General features: G+C 40.9%; 1 protein-coding gene across 1 annotated transcript in view; it reads right to left on the bottom strand.

Moving 5' to 3' along the window:
• Window positions 1-26,186, bottom strand: part of sik2a (salt-inducible kinase 2a) — a 37,236-nt gene that overhangs the window by 3,926 nt on the left and 7,124 nt on the right. The window contains exons 4-12 of the mRNA XM_017699884.2: window positions 21,738-21,899; window positions 13,364-13,488; window positions 11,423-11,546; window positions 10,079-10,305; window positions 9,342-9,494; window positions 7,572-7,727; window positions 2,559-2,775; window positions 1,114-1,395; window positions 232-389 (exon numbers count right to left, since the gene is read on the bottom strand). Coding sequence (XP_017555373.1) covers window positions 232-389; window positions 1,114-1,395; window positions 2,559-2,775; window positions 7,572-7,727; window positions 9,342-9,494; window positions 10,079-10,305; window positions 11,423-11,546; window positions 13,364-13,488; window positions 21,738-21,899 — 1,604 coding nt within the window. The remainder of the gene's footprint in view (window positions 1-231; window positions 390-1,113; window positions 1,396-2,558; window positions 2,776-7,571; window positions 7,728-9,341; window positions 9,495-10,078; window positions 10,306-11,422; window positions 11,547-13,363; window positions 13,489-21,737; window positions 21,900-26,186) is intronic.

Genomic DNA, 26,186 nt, shown 5'->3' with positions numbered 1-26,186 from the left:
AATATGTAGAAGTTCTGACAAATATATTGCTTGGTAAATGTCATCATTTCAATCAAATCAAATCATAATGGATTTCAGGGATATGACTTAAGTGTACATTTTTAAATCAAATTCAGCATTCGAGGGGCTGCTGACCACAGAATCAGAATACCCTTCAAAATGGGTTTCAGAAGTTCAGAAGTGCCGTTCTTTTTTTAGAATCAAAATTCACGCCATGTTGAGTATCCTGACCTGGTGCTGAGGCTCTAGGAGCTCTGAGAGCTCCAGGGGTTTAGGTTGGAAGTTGGCATCTCCAGCCCCTGATCCTTGCACCATTTGGGCCTTGTTCAGCTCCAGGATGCCCTTGGTCCTGGCCAGGTTCTGGAGGTGCTGCCGAAAAGCCACCAGACCTAGAAAGCATGTAGAACAGAACGCAAAAACTAAATGGCAGACAAATATTGTAGCTCTACAGTTGTTGCGAGAGATAAGCTGTTTCATAGTTTTGGCTGCTGCTTTGATCGCTGCTGAATTGAATCATCAAGAGGTTTTTTTTAGGAATCAGACGTAATCATCATTAATGGGAGGTCAGGAGTCAATCAGAGTGAGTGTCATTTGGCGTGGGCTGGGAAAGGAGGCACTACAGGGTTCTTCAAATGAACCGAGAATGGGCTGAAATTACGGATTTGGACAGACTGACGCAAATGGGTTTTTTATAGCAATAGCAAATGAGTGACAGGGAGAGAGAAGCGAGACAGAAAAGATTACTGATCAAGAACCTGTAAGAGACCTAAAACTAGCAGGAACCATGTAGATAGTGGCCATCCATTTGTCTGTCTATCCACACACGCACAAATCCATCTATCCATCTGTCCATCTATACAACTATACACTAATCAATTCATACATCAATCCATGCATCCATTTATCCATTTATCAATCTATCCTGTTACCTATTCATCTGTCTATCCATCTCTACCTATTTATCCTGCTATCTGTCCACCAGTTTATTAATTTATCAATTTATCCATCTACACATTCCTCCATTTATACATCTATTCATCCATTAATTTATCTGTTTATTAATTTATCCATCTACCTATCCATCCACCCATCCTATGTATATATCTAACCCACCTTGTGTGAGTGAAGTGTCGGATGCTCGGCGGCCTTCACGGAAGTTGACTGGTGAATGATTGTGAGTGTCCCGCCCCTCTGAGCTAAGAGCCTGCAGGGTTGGGTTAGCAGGCTTGATGGAAATGAAGGAGGGGCCTCCTTGACTGACGGGTGTTGCAGCCAGCGTGCTTCTAAGAGTCGGGGTCTCTTCAGGTAGGCTAAGGTCACTGTGTGTTGAGCCCATATCATATTCTGAGTCCATGCTGCCCAGAGACGGGTTCAGGCCCATGGAAAGCAGCTTCCCTGTGACAATGACATGCAGGCAAAACTCATTTACCTTACAGCAGTACTGCTTATAACTACTACGCCAGTATGAAATTCTGAACATTTTCAGAACTGTTTCAGCACATCTAGGTCTGAGTCTTTTTGTCAATCTCTCCATTAATTTATACATCTATCTATCCACCCATGTATCTATTTTATACACCTATCTAGCCATCCATCTACCTATCTGCTTGTCCCTCTAGTTTACACCTATCCATCCATCCGATACTCTGTCTAGATGCACAGATGAATTTCAATGCAGAGTCTGTGAAAAACTGAAAGTAAGTCTCTTTGAAAGAAAGAAAACTAATAAAAGGCAAAAAGTGAATAAACTAATACTGAAAAAATGACGTTTAGTGGTTGAAGCTTATGTGTAATATTCTGTTAATGCGTGATTTCTGCTGTTTTCTACAGGATGCTAAAAAGTTGTAAATTTTTTGTACCTATTTATTTAAATACACAGTACCATGTGTTTATACACACACACACACACACACACACACACACACACACACACACACACACACACACACACACACACACACACACACAGAGTACTGTGCGAAAGTCTTAGGCACCCAAGACACATTTTCAAAATCCAATTATTATTGTAGTATGTTTATTTGCCGATAAATATAAATATTTATAATATAAATCACATTATTTATATTATATATAAATAATAAGTAGTGATTTTATGGATGTTAGTGTGTTTAACCATTTTCAAACCTCTCCTCGAGGAAGCCCAGTATTTGTATATTTGTATATGTAATTAAAAAGCAACTCCAGGTTTGACCAATCAGTGCTTCAGTAGATCGTACACATGATGCAATTGATGATAGTAAGTCTCTGTGGTGGCTGTGAAGGCATCAAGGAAAGAACTGGACCCAAGAAATTCTTGTTACTTTTTATTATTTTTATGTATATTATGAATATGACTTTATTCTAATGTATATTGTGATAAACTCACTGCTGAGGTAAATTGTTAAAAAATTTGCTTAGATGCCTAAAACTTTCGCACGGTACCGTGTGTTATTTATACAAACAAACGTATATTGCAGTATTTATTGTATGTATATAAGTTGTAATTAAAAAAAAACTACTAGCTGTTCATGCACCAACATAAACACGCACACACAGACCTGTGGTGGGCAGAACTCCCGGCTGGTTGGTGACCTCAGACAGTGTGTGCCTGCGCTGGCTGAAGCGAGTGGTCTGGAAGGCAGCAGGAGGCGTGGTCTGATCCTTCTCAGCCTCGATTCCTTCGTCAATGGACGTCTCCAAGACGTTTCCTGGCACTGAGCCACTGGCCTTGCGGACCACGACCGGGGGCAGAGGGTCCAACAGACAGCCGTCCACCTAAAGAGAAGGCATTTGTGAAATACATACTGCTGACAAGAAAACTACCTACAAACAAGCTGTAGCCTTGAGAGGTTTATGCATTGATGTATCATCATACATTGAAAAATGGCAACACAATCAACGTTTGAATCTATTATAATTGTATTTATTATTATTATTATTATTAATAATAAATAAATAAATACCTTATTATTCAAAGGTATGCAACTGAATTTTTTAAAAAACAAAATAGAAATCTCAGTCTATTTTGGAATATAAAAATCTGAAGAAGCTTGATGAATTGTTTTTATTGTCCATAATTCCCCACTGTGTAAATACCTCCCTCAGTCATCTCTGTATATTTTAAAAAGAATTCCGAATCTCATGGAATCATGAAATCACTGAGATTTGACTAATCTTTTTCTAAAGAACTGCAATCAAACTAAAATGTTTTCAGGTCAGAGACTGGCTGCCTTAGATCCAGACAAAGCTGAAACGTTAGAATCGGCACATACAAACTGTGGATTCAAAAAGAGAAAAAGAGAAGCTGCTTGCTATTTTTGCACAGTATGCAAATTAGGTAAATAAGGAAGAGTTTTATGTTATGAATAAGCAGATGAAACACAGAAACACATACACCATCTGCATCACAATAGCATCACACGCAGAGCAAGAAAACAAACCAGCAGAAAAAACGGGGCCTTGATGCCTGAGCCATTGGGGAACCGGTGCCTGCTTTTGAGAATCCCAACAAGCAGAGCAAAAATTCTATTAACCATTCTGCCTCCTCACATCCTCAGCCAGTTAATCATCTTTTGTACGCAGGGTTCCGATTATGTGCCCCTGGTTCATTTTATTTATCTGAATTATGTAACACTACTTCATGCTATCAAATGCCTGCTGGCTTCTAGCAGATGCGTAAATCAGGATAAGCCTGCTGGTGATCCGTTTGTCAGGGCTGGAAATCCGACAGCATTCTCTCTGTCCTGCCATCCTTTCAGCTTTTCTGGGCAACAGAGCATCTGAAAACATCTGGATCCTTCGATCTGCCCTGGTGTGATCTTTGCAAGTTGTACAAAACAGGACCTGTTTAAATTATCCTTCACCTGCTGACATCCAATCAGCTACTTGTTACTCTGCAGTTTATGCAGATAATATGAACTGATTGGTGTTCACATGCTTTCAGTAATTGGTCTAAATCTATCTTTTTTAAAGTACAGGGCTTTAATTGGATTTGGTGCAGTAAGGGAAATGTTAAAACAGAAGTTTAATAGTACTTTTAATTTGGCACTTCAGGTGCATTCTGTCTGTTCCAACTTATCAAACCTCAGAAAAATGAAATATTGCGTACTGATATCATACAACTGTAAACGCCTTCAAATATCATGGAATATTATTTTTGCCATATCGTCCAACCCTACAACATATTTTACATCTTTGGAAAACGTCAGCTGCCATTAGTCAGAATGTCATGACGAACGGAACAATAGAAAAAGCAGAAAATGACTTGGAAAAAAATCTTCCAACTGAAAACTGAAAGTTAACATTTTTCCTTCCCCTGTAAAGAAACATTTTAGGAAATAAGCAGACAATGACTGTAAGGCATGTCAGTCTTGTAAGGATTAAAGCAACAAAACTGCATGAAAATTCCTCATGTCATTATACTCATGAAAAGGGGTAGGATAGATACAAAAATCTGCACTACATCAGTGAATCTTGTGGCCAAACTTGTGAAAAAAATTCTTAAAGTGCATCCTTCTGCATGGATGTGTCCTATGCCAGTGGAGCGGATTATATGGTAAATGCAGGCAGGATTGGGTGAAGACCACTGGTATAGCCCAAAGTAAGCAGGAGCAGGTGGGTGTGGCATGTGGTTGTAGCAGGCCGGTGTGTAGGTGACTGCTATTTAAAGTAGGTGGGTGCTGGCATTAATAATCAAGCCCGTGCAGACCTCTAGCAAATACATCATATTTACAATTAACAAGCAGGCCAAAATCTGCCCCAAAAAACAAAACAAACAAACAAACAAAAAAAACATGCCAGCCAGACAAATTCTCATATTCCTTCTTCAAACTGAAACTTCCTAAATCTTCTTATTCTTCACAGACATCGCTGTTAAGACCTAGAAACAGATGTGATTTTAAAGTAGTGGGACCCTCGCAACAAGCCAGAGCAAACAATGTGAACACGTGTAAAGAAGACAGAAGAAGAAGGAAGAAATTCATTCTTTGAATAGCAGTGCTGGTGAATTAATCAGTTATCTTTTAAACACTGCAACTAAACAAAACACACACACTGCGTTCACCCCATCCAACAGAAAAGACACCAGCACGGAGAGTTCAACTGCCACTACAAGAGCTGAAGCTGTATAATGAGCTTGTTGCCCCTCACATTAAAAAGGGGCGTTCATTAGCAAGGAAATCTAATAGTTTGCAGTTCCTTGTGGGCATGAACAAACTACGATCCACCTACATGAGCTAAAAAAAAGGTTTTATACAGTTACTGTAATGTATTCATTCTCATTCACCAGCCTTTCAACTACTGTCCGCCATATAGCCACTTTCTGTAACCTCCGCGTTTTTATAGTCACCATGTTGCTTGTTGAATAAGCTTTTGTGCTCTGCTACAAGCCACGCCGCCACCCTGATGCATATTAATTTGGGCTGCAGCCATGACAGTGAAGCTCTTGATTTTTTAGATATCTGTAAAATGCAGGAAAACAAGCAGGCTCCGATAAAAATTGCAGTGTGTAATTTGTTTTGGACTGTTTTTGTATGTGAAAGACAGCATTAACGTGTGTGTGTTCAAAACTCGACATGCGTAAAATCAGACAGGCTCTGAAGAAATACTTTCTACAATTCAAGAAAGATGTCACTTGCCATCACTTTAGCTGTCGTAGTGGTAATGTTAACAAAATGTGATTTGATGTAATTAGTTCAGCATCACTCCAAACAGGGTGAAAAATAGTTTAGTTAGTTTTATTACGAATTGTAATTAATAATTTTAAATGTGTGAAATCTGGTCTGACAGTTTTTTAAAAGGGAGGCGATAAACTCATATACAAATGAACAGACTTAAGTGGGGTAATACCACACTATGCCACTGTGTTTCCATTTGTTCCATTAATTTCCATTTGTTAGCTATTATCTGGCTGCTGAATCTGTGCATAACTCTTGCTTTTATGAATCTTTGTGCAAATGTTTACAGAAATGAGTATCTAAGGGTGTCTGAATGTGTATTTAGAGAATAAATGTCTAGGTGTCTGTATTAAGTGAAAAATACCTGTTATGAACTACTGCATTAAGTGACTGAATTCCTTGTGTATGCAAACATACTTCTGATTCTGATCCAGTATTAATAATGTTAGCATTCTGAGGAAGTATTGCTTTAAGGGCAAATGGGCTGATGCTTATAAGAACCACAAAAAGGCTGAGCCACAGTGCTAGGAATTAAATATACGGTAACTATGGCGACCGCCTAGCGACAGCCAGGGTCCTGATTTAGCTGGAAAAGGTGGTACGTAGTCACACCTCCTGATGGCTGGCAGAGAGAGAGTGAGAGAAAGAGAGAGAGAGGGAGGGAAAAGCATAGCTAGCGGGCGGCCCAGCGCTGGTCAGATGAGGGCTGGCAGACGCCCGATGGCCCGGCGTGTTGTGTAACTGTCGGCAGCTGGCCTGGCTCAGCAGTGGGACTTAAGCAACTGAGCCCAAACAAAGGGGCCACATAGCTCAAAAATCCTAACTCACAGTGATTTTCCACTGACAATTGACTTAAGCTGTAGAGCATACACCTTACACTCATACTCAAATCTATACGCATCCCTTGCCAGCTACGTCGAGATATGAAGTAGAAAGAAATGTTGAAGGGTTTCATTAGTTGCCATCACTGCACTTGTGTTATTTTAGGATTCAGGAGCAGAGGCCGATTCTCCGCCGGTGATGATGATGAGTCATGAGGAAGAGTGGAGGGTGGCACTGTGGCGGAGGAACTTCACACAGCACAGACAAAAGAAGCCCTTGCTGGCGTCATCCAGCGGCGCCCAATGAGTAACGCTGCTATTTTAAAAAACCCGACCAGCGCACAAATATAGCCTCCGGCTAAAGCGCACGGATTCTGACTCGCCTCGCTCTCCCTGCACAAGCCAGTGGGACTTGTTGTCTTAATAAAGAAAGCCACGTTTGTTTCTACTGGTACTTTCTTAAACTTGTGAATTTCTGAGTTCACAGCTCTCGAGTGTCTGACAAAAGTAGTTTTGTAGCTGGATTAGTTTTACTGTAGGAGGTTCTGTAATTTGTGATGGATTTGTAGAGGATAAAGTTCTGATTTAAAAGGTCACAGCCCAGACATTCACATGTCAGCATTAGTGACAGGAGTGAGACAGTGACAGGAGTGAGACTCAATAACAATAACAATACAGCACATGGCCACGTATATTATTAGCAGGTTCTCTTATTCCATTAGCATAAGATAAACTACTAGTACTGTCTACAAAATGCCATTCACTCCACTTATTACTGGTCAAACTGGAAAAAAACTACCCACAATGCAATAATTCATACTGCATAAAATCACATCTCGTCAGTAATTGTTATATTACAATGCCTGCCCAGACAAATTTCATATTACCCGAGGTCACGATTATCCCAAGTTTTAGACCTACATGAGTTTACAACGTATGTCCGGCCAGTGCCTTCCCTGATATCAAATCTGGCAAATCTGTCTTGTCCAGTGGATGTATACATGGTTAATGTGATACCAAACTCAAACTACTGGTTGTTACAATTTGATATTCCCACCAGAAACTTCTCACTAACCTTGGGAGTAGCCACCTCTTCTTCCATGAGGGCCTGTTCTGGGGAAGCAGGGCATTGTGGGAAACTGAATGTCTCAGTGGAGGTCTGCAGGAGAACCGGTGAGCGCAGGTGGCGTGCAGACTGAGGGGTGAGACCCACCTGGGTCGGGACAGAAGCCTATGAGAAATATCAATGCCATTTTAACATAGTGAGATCTAGATGTTTTTGAGGTGATTTTCCTTTGAAACGATAGTTAAATAAAACTTACATTTTATTACAATTTTCCCTTGCAGTCTTTAAAATCAGCTAAAACCAGTTTAAGACCAAGTCTGAGGTTTGCTTTTTTGGTGTTGCACTGGGACCACCTGGCTAAAATACAGACAAAATCTATGCAGCATACAGTACCCTCTGAAAGCCAAATGATACTTTTGGATTGAGATCAAAAGATGAATATGGCACAACAGATCAGAATTCCAGCTTTTTTCCTTTGATATTTATATCTACATGTGTTAAACTTAGAATGTGGCAGACCACCCTATTTCTTGGTAGGAAAAGTACAGAAACAGATGGTCTTAAATTAAAGTAAATAATATTCAATATTTGGCATCAAGGCAGCCACCCACTGACATCACTAAACTCCTGCATTTTTCTTTTGGGAAAAGCAACTTCTTTCAGTTGCTGTTTGTCCTGGGGTTTCTCCCTTCAGTCTCCTCTTCACAGGTAAAAATGCATACTCAATTGTGTTAAGATCTATTCACTGATTTGGCCAATCTAAAACCTTCTACTTGTTTTTCCCCTTTGTTATTTTGGTAATGCTTTTTGGGTCAATGTCTTGCTGCATGATGATGTTCCTCCTGATTAGGTTGGATGTATTTCTCTGTTAATTGGCAGATGGAATCTGTAGACTTCTGAGTTTATTCTGTTACAACAATCATGAGCTACATCAAGTAAGCCTGTTTCATAAGCAGCCATGATACTACCTCCACCATGTTTAAACAATGAGCTTGTATTTTTTGAATCATGACAGTAACCCAGGGCTCAAACCAAAGGTAAACATTCAAGGCAACTAAGTATTTTAACAATGAATATAACAGGACACACCTGGGCAACAAGAAACACTGGTACAATGTTCCTGCCCATTCGAAAAGTGGCTGGGTTCAAACAAAAAGTGCCATGTACTAAATTATTTAACACATCTAGGTGTCGTATAAGGAAATAAAAGCTCAGATTCTGATCTACTGTTCTACTTTTGATCTTTAGTCTTCACTGTACAGCAAAAACAAAAAAAGAGGCCTTGCTGCATTCATATTTATAGACTACAGTATATCATATAGTAATATACTACCAAGACAAGTCTATTTGAGATTACATAACCTGACAAAGACTGAGGCAAGTGCGCAATGATTTCGGCAGATGATTTGCACAATGCTAATTTACTTCTGTACTTGTTAGCTACATCAGCCTCAAGGCTTCAGTGCAAAACTAAAGCAAACTTTAGACACCAAATGTATTTTGGCAGACTGATTAACTTTGGGGTAAGGAAATTTTTTTTGCTAAACTCTTGCTTTAAAAATATTTACTTCCTATCAAATTTCTACACACAATAGAATAGTCCCATTTTTTTACCAAATGTTCGGGTACACCACAAACTCCTGTGTTCTACAACTGCTGCGTCAGAGGTTTGCCTTGAGCAGTAAGATCACAGGAATGTGGCTCCGTGTGACTTTTATTTGCACTCTTAGAATGTTGCCATTGGAACATAGCTGGGGCACCTTGGCAGGAGAGCGTTACCTTGACAACTGTCTGCTCAGCGACGGTGCTAGGGCGGCGCTGGGTGGCGTTGAGCCGCTGCTCTACGGGGAAGCTGCTTCGGTGGGCCTTCAGCCTTTCCACCAGCAAGTAATAGATAGCAGCAAAATGGTTGTAGCTTTTGTTCTGGAGAGACTGCATGGGGAAGAGAAATGGAGAAGATGGAAAACTGATGCATTCTTTTAGAGATTTAGATGCACACGTGATTTCTGAATGATGTACATAAAAATGGACAGAAGCCTGGACAAAACTCATACTTCAAGATGCTTGCTTCTACTGTTTTTTGGCCATGTAACATATTTTGTCCATTTATATAGGATTATATTTAGCATTAAAAGCCATACAGTGTGAGACATCATACAAGTAAACTATAAAGCAACTGTAAAATTCCCTAACTTGTTACTTACAATAGCCTTGCAAAACGAAACAAGCAAACTTTAGACACCAATCATTTTTTGATCAACTACATTTTAAAGCAAAAAACTGTTAAAGCTCTCAGAAATGCAGCATTGGGTTGCCTCTCGTATCATAAAGCACATAATAATACAGAAATACATGGCCAAAACTAGATCAATAGCCTCAAAAAATGCAAGTATGAACCACAGCACCTGCCAAATCGTTCATCAGACCCCATTATATTACGTCCTGACCATCTACAATCACAGTGCAATGCATATGTATTTTTAAATGCTGCTTCTCCAAACTGCTAAAAGCCTCACCTCTATAGTCTTGTGTTGGTCGATGCCCAGACTGTGCATGAGGCGGAGCACTTGTTCGCTATGCTCCCCTAAGCCCACCTTGCTGTCTGCAGCCACACCCTGCCGATACAGTACAGGCCTCTGAGACGGCATTTCCTGCACCATCCAGCGGTGCTCACGGATCTGGCTCAGGGACAAACGTTTGGCCGGGTCCAGCACCAGCATCCTCCGGATTAGGTGCTCACAGTCTGAGGAAAGAACAATAAACGGCTGTAAAGAAATAGTTTGGCAAAAAATATAATTCTTACAGTTTCCGCCAACCCAAAGGTAGTTATGCAGCCAAGACATGTTTGCTGTATGTGTATGTGAGCTAAAAACTGTGATGACAGGCTGTAACAGTAATAAGCCTTGGTTTCTTTCTGTACTGTGACCATTTTCATGAATTAAAGTGTCAGAAACCACATAAGCAAGACTATTTGAGATTACTTCCATTATATGTTAGCTTCCTAGATTCTTATGCAGAACTTTGTGTACACCTGGTTAAATTATATGTTTTGTTGATTTTCTAAATGGAAATAAATGAACACATCCTGTACAGAGACCACAGTTCTGCACATTTTTATGCATGATTATGGTTTAATTGCTGAATTTAATATAGTGGGGAAAAGCAATGAAATACATAATGTGACGTGCATACGTTGTGGCACATTTGATATTTTATGTTTGTTTTTGTATTAACTTATTTTCACTTCATTTTCAAAAATTTGACTGGGTTTAGTACAAAAGTACAAAGTACAAATACAATACAGTAGTGATTTCATGTAATTCAGTGTTCAGGACAATACTTGGCTTGGCTGATCAAAACTTCATTAAATTAAATCAGGTGTGCTGAAGGTGGAATTGAACAAATCTACACAGTAGCTGTGACAATGAGGAGGAATCTGGAACCAGCATTCTTCTAACCAGCTCACAACATCTCAACTACTAAACAAGGTGCTTAGACTTTTGCACAGTACTGTATATGATTTTAATCTGGATTTAAAAACTGTTCCAGAGTTTAGAAGCCATGTAAGAAGAAGACTTTCCACCAAAGAGATCACAGAGGTAAAGGCCATTAAGAGCTGTATATGTCAATCCTGACCCTGTAATCAATACGAAATTTAACAGGAAGCCATTATAAACTGGACTGGAGTGAAATGCTCAGGCTTTCTTTTCCTGGTATGCAGACTACACTTTAGTTTACTACAGTAACAAACATAATGCAAAACGTTACAAATCTAAGGCAAATCCCAGTAATGAAGTCTCTTCAATAGAGCGCTTATGGTGAACATCTTGTTTTCAAATAAGAGGAAACTACAGCCTTACCCTCGGTCATAAAGTAGGGGATGCGGAAACGCCCCTCGAGGACCCTCTGTCTCAGAACAGGCAGGCTGGGCCCATCGAACGGCAGAGCTCCGCACACCAGCACATACAAGACCACCCCCATGCTCTAGATAACAGCACATACACCAGCATTACTCATAGAGTACCACTTCAACAACAAACAGGAAATAACAAGCATGCGCTCTTGTTGAAGTGGAGAATCAATCAAAATGACCATTAGCCGGTGACGCAACCCACCGTGCTTGAACCAGTGAGACAAGAGGGCACGAATACAACAAACAGCAAGCACTTCAGCAATGTAAGTGCTTTGGACTTGGGGATGCTTGTATTTCACAATTTTGATCTTTGTGTCTCCATAACAGTGGAAGATGGATGAATGTCTGTTTTTGGCTATACTAATCAAAAGGTTTGAAATAAGCTGGTTTCATAATTTTTTTTGATAATTAATATAATATAGACCTAAATATTATAATCTAGACATCAAACAACTATAACTTAAGAAGTTATAAATTAAGGAATATTGCATTAACTTAAATACACAAAACAAAAAATAATTATACTTAATTCATTCATACACTTTATTGCCAAAAGTATTCAGTCACACATCAAAATCATTGAATTCCGCTGTTCCAATCACTTCCATAGCTACAGGTGTATAAAACCAAGCACCTAGGCCTGCAGACTGCTTCTACAGACATTTGTGAAAGAATGGGTCGCTCTCAGGCGCTCAGTGAATAGGATGCCACCTGTGCAACAAGTCCAGTCATGAAATCTACTCGCTACTAAATATTCCACAGTCCATGGTCAGTGTTATTATAACAAAGTAGAAGCGATTAGGAATGACAGCAACTCAGCCAAAGTGGTAGGCCACGTAAAAGAGCAGGGTCAGCGGACGCTGAGGCGCATAGTGCACAGAGGTCGCCAACTTTCTGCAGAGACAATTGCTACAGACCTCCAACCTTCATGTGGCGTCAGAGAATGAGTTTTCATGACCGAGCAGCTGCATCCAAGCCTTGCATCACCAAGCGCAATGCAAAGTATCGAATGCAGAGGTGCAAAGCGCCACCACTGGACTCTAGAGCATTGGAGACCTGTTCTCTGGAGTGACAAATCACATTTCTCTGGCAATCCGATGAACGAGTCTGAGTTTGGTGGTTGCCAGGAGAACAGTACTTTCTGTCTGACTGCATTGTGCCAAGTGTAAAGTTTGGTGGAGGGGGATTATGGTGTAGGGTTGTTTTTCAGGAGTTGGCTTGGCTCCTTACTTCCAGTGAAAGCAACTCTTAATGCTACAGTAGACCAAGAGATTTTGGACAATTTATTGCTCCCAACTTTGTGGGAACAGTTTGGGGATGCCCCCTTCCTGTTCCAACATGACTGCGCACCAGTGCATTGGGATGAATTAGAGCGGAGACTGTGAGCCAGGCCTTCTCTTCCAACATCAGTGTCTGATCACACAAATGCGCTTCTGGAAGAATGGTCAAGAATTCCCATAAACACACTCCTAAACCTTGTGGAAAGCCTTCCCAGATGAGTTGAAGTTGTTGTAGCTGCAAAGGGTGGGTCAACATTATATTAAACCCCATGGATTAAGAATGGGATGTCACTCAAGTTCATAGGCGTGTGAAGGCAGATGACTGAATACTTTTGGAAATATAGTGTATTTGACAATTCTTCATACTCTAAGGTAAACTCAAAATCTAAAAATTCCGATTCACCAGTTATTTTAGACTTTATAGCTTCCTACTCATTACTTGAAAATGCTGCATGGGAATTAGAATCACTTTATACATTTACCTGCAATGACATTTGTTTTATGATACTGAAAACACTGATTCCAAGCTTTTGAATAGTGATTAGAATATTTTAAGCAGTGCTGCACATGCTTGTGTTGTATTTGAAGTGTTCTGTGGATCCTCTTACCCAGATATCTAGCTGTGGACCTTCATACTGTTGGCCCTCAAACACTTCCGGGGCGGCGTATGGAGGGCTGCCGCACCACGTGGTCAGAGGCTCCCCCGGGCGGAAGAAGTTTCCAAAGCCGAAGTCTAGAAAAAAGGTAAGGTCATGAAACATGTGTCAATATTCAGTTTAGCAAATGTGGTCAAATATGAAGCCTTCCTAGTGAAAGGGTCCAAAGCAGCAATACAGGCTGCGACCAACTTATAAAAAGTTGTATGTTATCACTTTGACAGGAGTGCACATCCGTGACATATTATTCTCGTCTTCTATACTCAGCAGGTAGAGTGATAATGACTACTGAAAATTGTGTTACTCAATACATCTGTATGTTCATATTTTTCTAAATGTAAAGATTTAAAGTAAAATTTTATTTTTTTTACCAGGTGTAATTGATCACCCAAGACATGCTCGGTGTCAAAGAGTTTGCTTTGTTTCTATTGCACTGGAGCTGTTATGATGGAATCTTGAAAGCAATCTATTGCCTTGCCCTTGTTATATAACAGGTGAACTTGTGGGAAAGGGAAAGGGCACCAAAGTGAAAGTCAATGGGGGGAATATTATAGCTGAGGCCATGAAAGAGGTCATGGTATCTGAAGTGTTCAGGTCAAAGGCTTTACTGACATGTAGGGGTGAATGGGAGTGTTACAGTGGAGGTTAACTCTTTCACTACCAAACTGGAGGAATGAAAAAACAATGGAATGAATTGGAAGTGTAAAAGGGTAACGCATTATTTTTGTGCATTTTAAAAGAAGTTCACATGAAAGCCATAATAACTGCTCAATATGCTGTAACAAGAAATCTATGATGTTATATACGATGCTATCCACTTGAAGGATTGCTCAAGACTAGTAATAACCAGTAATTACTGCAACTTTTTCTGTTGTAATTATTGGCTGGACACCATGCATTTGTGGTCTGGGTCTGGACTAAAACAGAAGCACCAAAAGCTGCAAATACTGCCTCTATGTGGAGAATTTTTCAGCCTGATAAACAGCCTTGAGTGTGTGTGTGTACGTGACTGAGCGGGTTACAATCCATATCCATGAGGTGTTTTCCATGTAAAATGATGACAAAGACCTCATTTGATAAAAGCGGTGTGGAGTTTATGAGTATATGAGCTAATAAACCTCAATAAACATTTCCATATTGAACGTCATCTTAAGTAATGAGTGCAATAAAAGCATCAGCAGTAATGAAGTAAAGCTCATTGTATATACAAGACACTAGAAACTAGGAATGCCTTATGATTCAATTTCAGTCTTCTGACCCCTCCCTCGCAGGTCCTTTCTCTACAATGCGTCTTTCAGCAGCTGGAGACTGGCACCTATGGAACACCCGGCCAGCCCCTCACTCTATCACTTCAGTCTGAACCAGCCTCTATTGTCACACTGCAGCAATCATTTACTTGGAAAACAACAAGCTCCGGATCTAGATAAAGTGAGCCTATAACTCGCATACATATGCACACACACACAAAAATGTCTCAGAGTTGAGAATGTAGGTCAGAGGCAGTGATTGATGTTTGCGATCACATGCCTTTTGCCAGGTTAGTGGGAGATGGAGAGTGCAAATGTAAAAATTATGTAAAGGTGAAGATTTCACACTTTTTTTTATATTCACACCCTTTTTTCATGCCGAGAGGGCATTATAGCTGCGTGAATGCTTTTTTGAAACCATTATATGTCTCTATTTGTCTCTTCAAAAAGCTGAATTACATGAAAATGGGTTTGTGCCACTTTCACAGTTTCTGCTGTGATTTGACAAAAGTATTACTGCATGTGAAACATTATGCACATAAGGCTGGATGATGTGGCAAAAAGATCACAAAACTTCAACGCACTTTCATGATACATGATATGCAGACCAGTATATCATTTTATTGAGATTTAATAAGTTGGAACAGACAAAACAGAAGCTGCACTGCCACAAATATAATAATAATAATAGTAATAATAATAATAATAAAAAGAAGAGTAATAATAATAAGAATAATAATGATGATGCACAAAATTCAATTAAACAGGCCTAATAATGCTCAGTTTGTTATGAAACACGTAGTTAGTCAGTGTTCTTTAAATATAGTAATCTACTGATTATTATGAGGAATCAACTTGAAATCAAAACATTATCTGGTTAGTTCAAGTCCCTGATCATATCAGTCACCAGTTCATCATTTCAAAGAAAATTCTTGTTTTTTAATAAAAACATAAAGGTAAAATGTTCTCTTTTTAATTATATCATTGTGCACTAGCAGGCAAGGAAAATATTACTAAATTAACATTAATACCAACATTATGTTTTACGTGCCTCACAATCACAACCATCACCACCATCAGCACCAAAAACAGTCGGATGCTCAGAGACCTTCATTGATAACATATTTGGTACCATAATTGACACTCAATTCCCATCGTCTGTTATGAGGTGTTTTGAATCACGTAAATCCAAGTTTTATCATGTAATCTTGGCCCTAATTGCGATACTGGTCTCTGCAATGCATTAGCAAGAAATGTGCCACTAATCAATTCCATTCAGAAGTATATCTGTTGGTATATCTGGTTGGTTAGTGTAGTGGGTAACACCTCTGCCTTCTATGCTGTAGACTGGGGTTCAATTCCCACCTTGGCAAACACCCTACACTATACCAATAAGAGTCCTTGGCCAAGACTCCTAACACCACCTCCTCCTACCTGTGTAAAAATAATCAAATTGTAAGTCGCTCTGGATAAGAGCATCAGCCAAATGCTGTAAATGTAAATATATCTAAATGAAGCATTGTTAGCTCTAATGGTTAGCTAAATTGTCTATAGCTACAACAGTCAGTCTCAATTCAGGCACTGTGCAATATATTCTTACACAACATACTGTGCACTTCTCTGTCTGAAACTAAGTTTTGTAGGGTAGTATTGTCTCGAATTGAACGATTAGCACTAAATAGAAATGACAAATTACTGTGCAGTATGTCACATGACTGAATCTATACCTAGGTTCACAGTTAGCTATATAAGATATACAGATACCTTTATAACATTTTGCAATGACAGCCTGTGGTTGTTGAGTGCATTGTTCTACGCTTAATTTTTGAGTGGTTCTAGTACATAATTCAGGTACTAAGAGTGCACCACATCCAGGTTCATTTCTCAGTGTGAATGCACTACTCTCACTAAAAATGTACACTACAGATTTGAGACATAGGGCGCGTTATATCGCAATAGATGTGCCAACAGAACCCAGAAGGTTTTGGGTTCTGTGAGGAATAACAGGGATCCTCACATTGACAAATATATACCACATTGACAATAAATACCAAACCGTTCAGTTATATATTTAACCAAGCCAAGCAACAAGCATGCAGCGAAAAAAGTTATTAATATAATTATAATCCATCTTCTGTCATGTAGCCCTAGCATGTTTGTAATAATTCATTTCCTCAAATCTTTGGATTCGTACAAATAAACTGTGGGAGGCCTGGTGATTCACCAAGCTCAGCTGGTTTTACAGCTCTGTGAATGTGTGCGTGTTTGATCTCCGAGCATATTAGTTCATTCCTCAGTGCTACTGGCCTGACTTCCACTTGACGTCACTGGGTAAATATGTGATCCCGGAGTGGCTGAGAGACTGACTGCTGTTGGTATGCATGCGTGTATGCGTGGTATCTGGTTTGAAATGTGGTGTGCCTGAAGGAAAGTGAAGGCTGGGCTTTTTGGCTTTGTGGCTTTAACACATACTGCAGGCAGAACCTTCACAGCAAAAGTGCACAATGCAAGTAAATTGCAATAAAGACTGAATAATTAACCCACTTTTAGTGAGCCAGATTAAAATTGACATGCATTTGCTCCCAGTATAGGACATACATTTGGGAATAAAAACAGGTATGTTAACCTGTTAACTACAGAACTTACAGACCAGCTTCTTAGGAGTGAAAGCTGCACTTTGTAAGATGTTTGGTTAAAACTGAAATAAGTATATATATATATATATATATATATAAATAAAACGTCACATGCACAGGCTCAAAAAGAAAATCCGGCTTGATGTTTTGATCTCAAATGCAAAATCAACATTATACTGATAAACCGATAAACTGATGACAATAATAGATCATTCACTCACATCCTCAGAAGACATGCCCTGCACCAAGTTTAGAACACAACACACTTGCAATCATCAGATTCATCCACTTGGGGAAGGGGTTAGAAACACAAACGGCATTAAAAAAATTTCTTCGTATGTTATATGCAGTTACACATTTCCTCCAGAGAGGTGGAACTTTTGCCTGCAAATTATACTCTCAAAGGATCTCAAAGAGACTCAATTTTTTAATCAAATAAAGCTAGCAGAATTATGAAATTATCTTCCGTTTCTCCGGGGTTCGGGTCGCGGGGGCAGCATCCTAAGCAATGAGGCCCAGACCTCCCTTTCCCCAGCCACTTCCACTAGCTACCTGGGGGGGATTCCGAGGCATTCCCAGGCCAGCTGGGCGATAGTCACGCCAGCGTGTCCTGGGTCTTCCCCGGGGTCTCCTCCAGGGTGGACTTGCCTGTGACACCTCCCAAGGGAGGCGTCCAGGAGGCATCCTAACCAGATGCCCGAACCACCTCAGCTGGCTCCTCTCGATGTGGAGAAGCGGCGGCTCTACTCCGAGTCCCTCCCGGATGGCCGAACTTCTCACCCTATCTCTAAGGGAGAGTCCAGACAACCTGTGGAGGAAACTCATTTCGGCCGCTTGTATTCGCGATCTTGTTCTTTTGGTCATTACCCAAAGCTCATGACCATAGGTGAGGTTGGGAACGTAGATCGACCAGTAAATCGAGAGCCTTGCCTTATGGCTCAGCTCTTTCTTTACCACAACAGACCGGTAAAGAGCCCACATCAATGCTGACCAGCACCAATCCGCCTGTCAATCTCCCGCTCCCTTTTACCATCACTTGTGAACAAGACCCCAAGATACTTAAACTCTTCCACTTGAGGCAAGAGCTCATCTCCAACCCAGAGAGAGCTCTCCACCCTTTCCCGCCTGAGAACCATGGCCTTGGATTTGGAGGTACTGATCCTCATCCCGGCCGCTTCACCCTCAGCTGCAAACTGATCCAGCGAAAGCTGAAGTTCACGGCCTGATGTCCCCAATAGGACCACATCATCTGCAAACAGCAGCGGTGTGACCTTGAGGTCACCAAACCGGACACCCTCCATCCCCTGACTGCGCCTAGAAATTCTATCCATAAAAATTATGAATAGTATTGGTGACAAAGGGCAGCCCCGATGGAGTTCAACTCTCACTGGGAACGAGTCTGACTTACTGCTGGCCATGCGAACCAAACTCCTGCTTTGTTTGTACAGGGCCTGAATGGCTCGTAGCAAAGAGCCATGTACCCAGTACTCCCGAAGCAGAATACCCTGTGGAACACAGTCGAATGCCTTCTCCAAATCCACAAAGCACATGTGGACTGGTTGGGCAAACTCCCATGAACCCTCCAGAATCCTGGAGAGGGTAAAGAGTTGGTCCAGTGTTCCACGACCAGGGCGTAACCCGCACTGCTCCTCCTGAATCCGAGGTTCGACTATAAGCCGGACTCTCTTCTCCAGTACCCCTGCATAGACCTTACCAGGGAGGCTGAGGAGTGTGATTCCCCTGCAGTTGGAACACACACTCCGGTCCCCCTTTTTAAAAAGAGGCACCACCACCCCAGTCTGCCAATCCAGTGGCACCGCCCCCGATGTCAAGACAATGTTGAAAAGGTGTGTCAGCCAAGACAGCCCCACAACATCCAGAGCCTTGAGGAACTCGGGACAGATCTCATCCACCCCTGGAGCCCTGCCGCCAAGGAGCTTTTTAACTACCTTAGGGACTTCGGCCTCAGTAACGGACAAGCCTATTCCCGTGTCCCCAGACTCTGCCTCCTCACTGGAGAACGTGTCGGTGGGATTGAGAAGGTCCTCAAAGTATTCCTTCCACCGCCCAATGACGTCTTCAGTCGAAGTCAACAGCACACCATCTCCACTATATACAGTGCTAGTGGCACACTGCTTTCCCCTTCTGAGTCGCCTGACGGTTTGCCAGAATCTTTTCGGAGCCGACTTAGTCACTTTCCAAGGCCTCACCAAACTCTTCCCACACCTGGGTTTTTGCCTTGGCAACGTCTGAAGCCTCAGATCGCTTGGCCTGTTGATACCTGCCAGCTGCCTCTGATGTCCTACAGGCCAACCATGCCCAGTTGGACTCCTTCTTCAGCTTGACGGCATCTCTCACCTGGGGTGTCCACCACCGGGTTCGAGGATTACCGCCCAACAGGCACCAACTACCTTGCGACCACAGCTACAGTCAGCCGCTTCAACAATGGAGGAGCGCAACATGGCCCATTCTGAGTCAATGTCCCTCACCTCCTCCGATATCTGGTCAAAGTTCTGACGGAGGTGTGAGTTGAAGATCAATCTGACAGGTTCTTCTGCCAGACGTTCCCAGCAAACCCTCACTATACGTTTGGGTTTGCCTGGTCTGACCGGCATCTTCCCCCACCACCTGATCCAACTCACCACCAGGTGGTGATCAGTTGACAGCTCAGCTCCTCTCTTTAACTGAGTGTCCAAAAAACATGGCCGCAAGTCCAATGACACGACTACAAAGTCAAACATTGAACTGCAGCCTAGGGTGTCCTGGTGCTATGTGCACTTATGGACATCCTTGTTTTCAAACATGGTGTTCGTTATGGACAAACTGTGGTTTGCACAGAAGTCCAAAAACTGAACACCACGCAGGTTCAGATCAGAGAGGCCATTCCTCCCAATCACACCCCTCCAGGTCTCACTGTCGTTGCCCACATGAGCGTTGTCCCCCAGTAGGACAATAGAGTCTCCAGGAGGAGCACTATCAAGCACCCTTCCCAAGGTGCTCTGGGTACTCTGAACTGCTGTTCGGTGCATAAGCACAGACAACAGTCAGGACCCGTTCCCCAACCCGAAGGTGTAGGGAAGCTAGGGAAGCTAGAGAAGTCCACCGGAGAAAACCCCAACATACAGGCGCCGAGTCGAGGGGCTATGAGAAAGCCCACACCTGCCTGCTGCCTCTCACCATGGGTAACTCCAGAAAAGAATAAAATCCAGCCCCTCTCAAGGAGATTGGACCCAGAGCCCAAGCTGTGTGTTGAGGTGAGCCCGACAATACCTAGCCGGTATCTCTCAACCTCTTGCACCAACTCAGGCTCCTTCCCCGTCAGTGAGGTAACATTCCAAGTTCCAAAAGCCAGTTTCAGCAACGCCAAGGCCCACGCCTTCGGACACTGCCCGATCCACAATGCACCGAACCCCTACTACTGCCCCTCCCATCGGTGGTGGGTCGATGGGAAGGGGGAGGGGCTCGCCAGTGAGCGAGCGGTTACTGAATAATTTACTGTAATTAGAACAACAAGCTTTCATGATATTAAAATACAGTGTCATATGAAACAACCAGTAAAGTTTTAAGGAAAAACAAGACAGCAATGGCATGAAACGCTGCTCAAAAACATTGATTAGACATATGAAACATATGAAAACGGTCAGGGTGTGGTCCTAAAATTTTAGCATGAGTTAGCTTGCTAGCTGTTTAGCTTTCCAAGTTCTGCTCAGCAGGTTTCTCTAACTCAAACACAAATGTTTTAATGTTTATTCTATGGCATATTTTGTACACGTGTGGTGTGAGCCGAAAAGAGCAAGATTAACCTAATTAGAAAGAAAACACAGATTTAGGTTTCCTGGAGCTTTAAGAGATTACTTAGATAAATACTTTAGCCATTCTCAATTAATGCCTCTCTTTTACATACCAAAAACCCTGAATTGGGGAAAGTTTAGCATTTTACCCAACTTAACATAGGGAATGCTTGTCTATAAGAAAAACGGCAGATTTTCTCTTCATGTTCTATTGCTATGGGGCAGGTGGAGAAGTGTTGTATAATTTCTTACTGGGGAAGTCAGTGACTAAGATGATCATTTTTGGTGTTATCAGTGCATTGTTAAAATATACTGAAAAAGAACTAACGCATCACAGGTACTACATCAGTCAGCTTTTCACTGAAGCTCTCGTATTTCTTTATGACACCAATCAACTGCAACTACAATTTAACAACAACACTACAACTACAACCTGAACTAATGTGAAATTATCACCAGCACTACTGTTATTTTCATTATGAAGAAGTGATGCCCTGGCACATGTCTTGTTTCCACTGAGACTTTTCAAAGATATCTGTGGTTGTTGGAACTATTAAAACTACTACGATTATCACTTTGCTTTGCACTGCAGTACATCATTAAAACCAATAACCAATTCATAGTAAAGATGTGTAAACTTGCATCCACGTACCTGCAATCTTGATGTTCATATGTGCATCCAGCAGCAGGTTCTCGGCCTTCAGATCTCGGTGGACGATTCCGCGCTCGTGGCAGTACTCCACGGCTGAGAGAATCTGCCAGAACTTCCGGCGAGCATCCGCCTCACTCAGCCGCCCACGGCTGGCCAGGTAGTCTGCAGATCAGCACATATCAGCTGTTACTGCTGCACATTAACATTCCCAAAGGTACACAATATTTAGCTTTTTCTGAGGCTTTCAAACAATTTGGAACAGGTAAAAATGTTATATATTGATCTTATAATGCAACATTTTAATGTTTACCAAAAAAAATTGAATATATTGACAAAAATATATCAGTACCCCCCTCTCTCTCATAATATATATATATATATATATATATATATATATATATATATATATATATATATATTTATACACACACACACACACACACACACACACACACATATATATATGTGTGTGTGTGTGTGTGTGTGTGTATAAATATATATATATATATATATATATATATATATATATATACACACTACACACACACACACACACACACACACACACACACACACACACACACACACACGCACACACACACACGCACACACACACTGCACAATGGCATAATGTAATGACATTCAATGCATTACTTATTACTATGCAGCTTATGCAGCTGCTATTCACTGGTTATTGTTTACAGGCCAGCATAATGTGTCTTAATCTGTCTACTGGATGATGTATACTATTCTGTGCTCCAGAAGTACTGATGATATCCATGATGTACTCAGCATAGCATTATAAATTATGTAAATTATTGCAATATCATCGAGTGCTGCAAAGCAGACAAAGCTAAATGAGTTAAATGCTTAAAGTGCTGAGATCATCTGTAAATCATTGAAGCAATACTGGCTCACAGAAGGCTCAATCTGTTCAATATTTTGCTATGTTTGCCAGAACTAATAAAACTAGGCCAAGTGAACAGATGAGTGTATTTAAATGAGTCTGTTCAGGACATTCAACTTTGTGGGTAAGACAGATTTCAGACAAGTCATCCTCTTTGCACCACATGCTAAGTATCACTGCTGTTGCAAGAAAACTTTGTCTTTGAAATATTGACTTTAAGAGGAAGGAAAAAAAATGAACATCTATAAACGGAACAAAAACTAAAGGTTTGCTTTTCAAACTTTTTATAGGTTCATTCAGTCAGAGTTACAAGCAGGAGAGATGACTAGAGATAACATGATACCACTTTTTCCTTTTTCAAAACTGACCTGAAACTGAAACTGATCAGACTTTTTGCCTTGAAAGCTACTACACTTTAAAATAAGCTATTTTATTTGAGGCACTTCAGTAAAAAACATTATCTAAAAGTAGTCTAGCATTCTCCAACTACTCAAACACTGTACTACCCTACAGGAAAAAATACACAGCTAACATCACATTTCATTTTGCGTTTTGCTGTTGTCAGTGGTAAACTCAACTGCCAAAACAAGACCACAGTGTTGACAGAAGACTTAACTACCACAAATAAGTAATCTTCTTAGTTAACACGCAACGTACACTCTTGTTTGTAAGTCTGGGATCAATGTTTTCAATTATATAAAAAGTATAAAAATCAGATAAATGTATAAAATGAATTCAATGTGCCAGTCCTTTGCAAACAGTTAGTAGGAAACTGTAAAAAAAACATTTAGAAGTTTAAGATGTTTCCAGGATGATGAGGGCTGTAGATAAATAACTGAGAAAGTTCAGTCCTCTAACTTCAAATGCTACAGAACTACAAATACGTAGCCTAGATCTTAGAAAACTCAGTCCATATATAAACTAAGAATAGCCCATTTTGAATTCACTGTTTTTGTGATGTCACAAAACAGATTTACACATATTTGCTTAGTCAGCCTATAGCAGTTTAGCTCCGCCCTGTCACCCTGAAGTAATATAGTATGTTGCAGCATGGACTGCCTTTATCAGGCTTTATTTTGTGCCATGTTTTTATTTTGTTATTAAATACTTTGATCTTGTTCTTATATAAACTTATATAAAACCTCAACTCACAGTACATACAGTCTTGCAGTTAAATCAAAAATTGGAAAAAAACTGGAAAAACTGGACTTAAAAATCTTTAAGGATATAGAGAAAATGGTATTTCTAACAACTGCGCAAGACCTGGCAGACCACCAAGTTGTCACCATCAGATAAACAGCACCCAAAGCTTTCATCTTTGAGAGAGAGAGAAGAAAATCAAGCTCCACTCTTACAAAACCCATAACCGTTTCTGTCCATCCTTCCACTGTGGAATGACTTGCAACCAATTTCTAAGACTGAACTTTAGGGGTATGGAAAAACATAGTTAATAAATGAAGGGTGGTGTCTAAGCTGTGGTCTTTTTCTGCAGTGCTGTATTACTATTATTCACGAATACCTTTTTAAAAAACAGTAAGCAGTAGCTCTGCATGCAGCCAAAAGGAAAGCTACAAAGGCATCAGCATGCCATGTGGAATGAAGAAGCTAGTATGACATGAAGCAGCAAAAGCTTCTGTAACTATCGGCTCTTGCTGGTTCTTTGTGAGGCAGGTGAGAGGACAGAAGAGCAGGCCTTCAGAGAGAGTGTGTGCGCATCAGGCACTGCAGTGTGTCTCTGGTGCTAATGAAACAGCAGCTCTCAGAGCTTGATCATGTCAGTGTGAAGCTGCAGACAGCAGGCAGTGTGCGCTACAAGCCTCATGTGCGTCATACAGCCCATGTGTTAAGGACACACATAGGATACTTCAGAGGACACGGAGTGCATGTGAGCGCACAACCAGGCCCGGGCCATGCTGGTTTAAGAACGGGACGGGGCATCGTGGTCAGCTGACAGATGGCTTCACATCCGCATGGTATAAGTATTTGACAACAAAGCGTCATTCGCACCGTGACGTTAGCCAAGAGCAGAGCATCTGGTCCAGGTTTTTATCAGGTTCAGCCTTTAAAAAACACACTAGCAACATAGAAATTGCAGGATTATGCATTAAATGGTGATTTAACAGTGATGTTAGAGTAGGTGGGCTCTCTTTGTGCAGAAGAAGCTATAAAATAAAGCTACATGTGCAAAGTAAAGTACTGTTCTTGAAGTGATCAGCTTAAATTTTCTGGAAATTCTGGGGAAACTATTGATTTATTTTACTTTCTGAGTAAAAAAGGCAGGAAAGTCTAAATCTCTTCTAAAAGTAAAGTCTGGAAAAGCCTCAAAACCTACAACCTTTTCTGAAAGTTAAAAATGTTTGAAAAATGTTAAAAGTCACAGCGTCTTAAAAGTCAAAAAATCTATTCAACATGGCGATTTTTATGCTCTGACGACGTTTATGCTCTGATCTTTAAAAGATGGTGGTGTAACGGGGGTCCAGCCTATGTGTCTCAGAACACGACGTCTTCCTCTCGGCTTTCTTTAATAAGTACATATGAAGTATGTTTTCCTGAATCTGCCATAATTTTATAACACTTAAAAATCCAAGTGCGTCAGCTAATAACTCGTCTCACTCTGACTGGACTCACATGATACTCGTTGTCATGGTAATGTCTATGCTAAGTGTTACTCTGCCCGTGTGCGTCATTTTGGATCTGACTACTTGTAGCGTGCAATGTAAACGGAGATCTTCCATCAGATTGCTGAGCAGAATGAGCATTTAAACACCTCAGTCTTAATCTATAATCAGAATGTATTCAATCAGACTTGGGAAAACACATATAAACACAGCCAATGAAAGCAATGACCTTTGATTACATGTGGTTCTGTGAAGGATCACCTCGTACCTCATACTGTAATTGCAATACAAGCTGAAGTAAATGAGGCCCAACAATAACCAACCCTGATGGTCCCCTCATAACGACACTATGATGGAGGAGGAGGGTGCTCCAAATGCCAGAGACCATGTTTGACTTTGAAAACATCTCTGAACATCTGTTCAGGTCACACAAACGAGGAACTGATGACCTCAGATCTTCTGCTAGACCAAGATTCACTGCTTTCACCGTTCAAAATGTGGTGAAGGAACCCCACAGGAAAGATATCGCTGTTGTCGGAAGAAAAACGTGCATCTCCAAAATGGTAACTTTACAGGAAAAGGAAAAAACCTGCTTTACTTTTAATGTGAGTCAATGGAACCAGAATTTTTTCCAAATAATTTCAGGCCGTTTCTTTCAGCCCACTCATCATGAAATGTACACACAATGTAAAGAGAAACAGGCATTTTCAAATTATGTTAAAAACAGAAAAATGACAAAAATGTAGACATAAGGTTTTCTCCTGACAGCAGCGATATACTAAAATTACAAGTCACTTCTAAGCTGTGCTTAGTTACAGCTTACTCCGGTACTGGCTGATTGAATCAGTGCACCCTGAAACTCAACATTCGCCAACAAACATGGGGCAGTGGTTTGTCTGAATGGGTAGAACATTCTAGAACAGT

The sequence above is a fragment of the Pygocentrus nattereri genome, chromosome 23 (genome assembly GCF_015220715.1).
Source record: "Pygocentrus nattereri isolate fPygNat1 chromosome 23, fPygNat1.pri, whole genome shotgun sequence".
Lineage (NCBI taxonomy): Eukaryota > Metazoa > Chordata > Actinopteri > Characiformes > Serrasalmidae > Pygocentrus > Pygocentrus nattereri.
The sequence above is the reverse complement of the archived record's forward strand: the minus strand, read 5'-3'. Positions and strand labels throughout refer to the sequence as shown.